The 3,364-nt window shown below is 41.4% G+C and overlaps 1 protein-coding gene across 1 annotated transcript; it reads left to right on the top strand.

Moving 5' to 3' along the window:
• The first annotated feature begins 264 nt into the window (after positions 1-264).
• Positions 265-1,194, top strand: LOC142212960 (olfactory receptor 12D1-like). The gene has a single exon (XM_075281095.1). It carries the CDS (start codon positions 265-267, stop codon positions 1,192-1,194), a length of 930 nt encoding a protein of 309 aa, XP_075137196.1.
• Positions 1,195-3,364: the final 2,170 nt, after the last annotated feature.

Below are 3,364 nucleotides of genomic sequence, written 5' to 3' on the forward strand. Positions count from 1 at the left end.
CTCAGAAATCACAAGTTGACAAATACAATTGTATGAAGTGGTAGATATAGACAAGTAATGTGTTTGAGCTTCTCTTTGGTAGTCCCATAGAGATAAACAGTGGCAGTGGACCCCATCGATCTACCATTTATCTTCTATGATGGTGACTGTTACCGGGATACCCTTTAAATCGTTCATGAATATTATTGAATGCTATGTCCTGGGTCTTTATAATGTGCAATATGATTTTACTTCACTATGTTGGTTCCAGATACACAATACACAATGGATGAAGACAACTATACCTCGGTAACTTATTTTGTCTTTGATGGATTGGGAATTCAAGATAATCTTCAGGTAATTCTTTTTGTAATCTTTTTGTTGTTATACATAATAGACTTGTTGGCCAATATGTCTATTATGCTTATCCCTATTTTTAACACCACTCTCCATACACCCATGTACTACTTCTTGTGGAACTTGGCTTTTCTGGACATCTGTTACTCATCGGTGGTTGTCCCCAAGATGCTCACAGATCTTATATCTCAGGAGAAGGTGATCTCATTCTATGGCTGTATGCTACAAGTACATTGTTTCCATTTCTTCGGTAGCACAGAGGCCGTACTGTTTTCAGTCATGTCTTATGACAGATTTGTGGCCATTGCACATCCATTGAGATACTCAACCATCATGAATTACAAGGTCTGTTATGGTTTAACTTTGTGTTGTTTGGTTATTGGATTTTGCCATGCCTCAGTACACAGTATAATGACTTCAAGGCTTCCATTTTGTGGACCAAATGTGGTGAAACATTTCTACTGTGATGTTAAACCAGTGCTAGATTTGGCCTGTACAGATGTAACTCTTAATTTTAACCTTCTTATTGGAATCACCGGAACAATAACTATAATAACTTTAACCTTAAATATAATTTCCTACATTTTTATTGGAAAATTTCTTCTAAAAATAAAGACCTCAGAAGGACGAAAACGCGCATTGTCCACCTGCAGCGGCCATTTTACTGTGATTACTCTGCAATATGGGACATGTCTATTCACCTACCTGCGCCCTAATACAAAGGGTTCTTTAGATCAGGAGAGAGCAGCTGCCATTATGTTCACTGTCATAACCCCAACATTAAACCCAATTATATATACATTAAGGAACAAAGACATGAAGAAAGCTTTCAAAAAGTTGCTTAAAATTTCTCATTAAGGCAAATACACGTAATATCATAAGCCCTACACACTATGTGAATAACTAAGTGATTAAAGCAATAGACATTCCCCAAAAACGCATAAATTAAAAGTACACCAGGCCCTGCTATGCATCCCCGTACACAAAAATATTGAAAAAAGTTATGTATCGCTAGAATATGATGACTTTAGAAAAAAAAATCTTTGCAAAGTTTTAGATTTTTGTTAAAGGGTTAAAATGTAAATAAAACCATATACATTTGGTATCTCTGCAATTGACCATGCATACATCAGGGAGGCTCCTCACCTCCCCTAGCGTCACCTTTGTTTCACCTCTGATCCACTGACCACGGTTCCAGAGAGGGAGTATTGAGATCTTACGCAAACACCAGGAGAACTCCTCACCCCTCCCTGGTTCCCCACCACCATCTGCTGGGTGCCCCGTCACAGAGCTTCTAGAATTCCTTACTTTGATCCTGTTACTAGATGCCCTGCCAGAAAAAATGCACCACTCACCCTCTCCACTGGTGCATACACACAACCGACTATAGCTTCTCCAACTTGGTAAAGATGGTGAGGATTGGGCCACACGGTGGCTCAGTGGTTAGCACTGCAGCCTTACAGCGCTGGAGTCCTGGTGTTCAAATCCCACCAAGGGCATAAAACCATCTGCAAGGAGTTTGTATGTTCTCCCCGTGTTTGCGTGGATTTCCATCCCATATTCCAAAGACATACTGATAGGGAAAAATGTACATTGTGAGCTCTATGTGGGGCTCACAATCTACATTTAAAAAAAAAAGAAAAAAAAGGTGAGGATTGGTGGTGCCAAGACCTCAGACGTACCTGCTACCCCTAAACCTCAAAGATCTCAGGGAGACATGCAAAAATACTTGAAAAAGAAATTGCCAGAACAATCCCTGAAATTGTCTGATATCCAGGCCAGTGCCGACCAATCTGGGGACCTCACAATGGAAGAATCCGTAGACTACAATTCTGAGAAGCAGTTGTCCGGCCCGCTCACCAAGGCCTTCTTTTGTAAATCTCTCACCACGGCAATGCAGCCTGTTCTTTAACAGCTAGCCTCCATACGAGCAGATATGCAACACTTTACAATGAGAATAGACTCTTTGGAAACTGCCTATGGCAGCCTCACCTCCTATTCCGAAACTTTGGCAGATGGTCACCTCACTGTCTGAACACCTCAATAGGGCCTTCTCATTACTAGAAGATCAGGAGAATAGGAGTAGGAGGAAAAATATTCGTATGAAATGTCTTCCGGAGTCATGGTCCCCTGAAGAATTAAATAGTCACAATGGACATTTTTTTATGACCGCTGGAGATAGCGGAGGCCTTCCGTGAGTTCTATTCCTCTCTATAATCTATCCCCCTCAGTATCGGTCTCTCGGAGAGAGAAAATGTGATTAAGACGTTCCTGAGCTCCCTCGATCTCCTGACTGTGGATGAGGCCTCTGCAGTTTCCTTACTAGACCCTATCACTCCTAGTGAAGTCAGGGATATAATTCTGAGCATTCTGCCAGGAAAAAGTCCTGGCCCAGATGGTCGGTCCCTGGCATACTTCAAGCGTTTCCAGCAAACATTACTACCACCCTTAACGGCAACCTTCAACTCTTTACTGAGTGGAGGTTGTTGGCCGTGACAAACACTGGAAGCTCAAATTGCCATCATACTGAAGAAAGGTAAAGATCCCCTGAACTGTGGAAGATATAGGCCCATTTCTTTACTGAATTTGGACCTAAAATTTTGGTCCAAGCTCTTGGCCCACAGGCTAAAGTGAATCGTCCATCACAAACAGTCAGGATTTGTTATGAAAAGGCAGGACAGGGACAACGCTCACAGAATCTTACACTCTATTCACTTCGACTACAAAGCACGTATCCCCCTTGTCCTTCTTGCCACGTGGGGCGTGTTTGTTCATGGTAAGGAGATTTCTTTGATTCTCTTGGGCTTATGTTGTGCACCCCTCTTTCCTCATGTCTTTTAGTATAACGATGCAGTTTTTGACTTTAACCCTTTACTATAATATGACTGTGGTCTTGTTAATACAACTACTCTGTGTTTACATCATCTACTCATACTGACACATTGCCTTATGTGATGAACATTGTTTGTTGCCTCTTTTATACATTACTAATTTCCATGTTTCATGTAATGTGGCAGCATTGGCTCCC

The sequence above is a fragment of the Leptodactylus fuscus genome, chromosome 7 (genome assembly GCF_031893055.1).
Source record: "Leptodactylus fuscus isolate aLepFus1 chromosome 7, aLepFus1.hap2, whole genome shotgun sequence".
Taxonomy (NCBI): Eukaryota; Metazoa; Chordata; class Amphibia; order Anura; family Leptodactylidae; genus Leptodactylus; species Leptodactylus fuscus.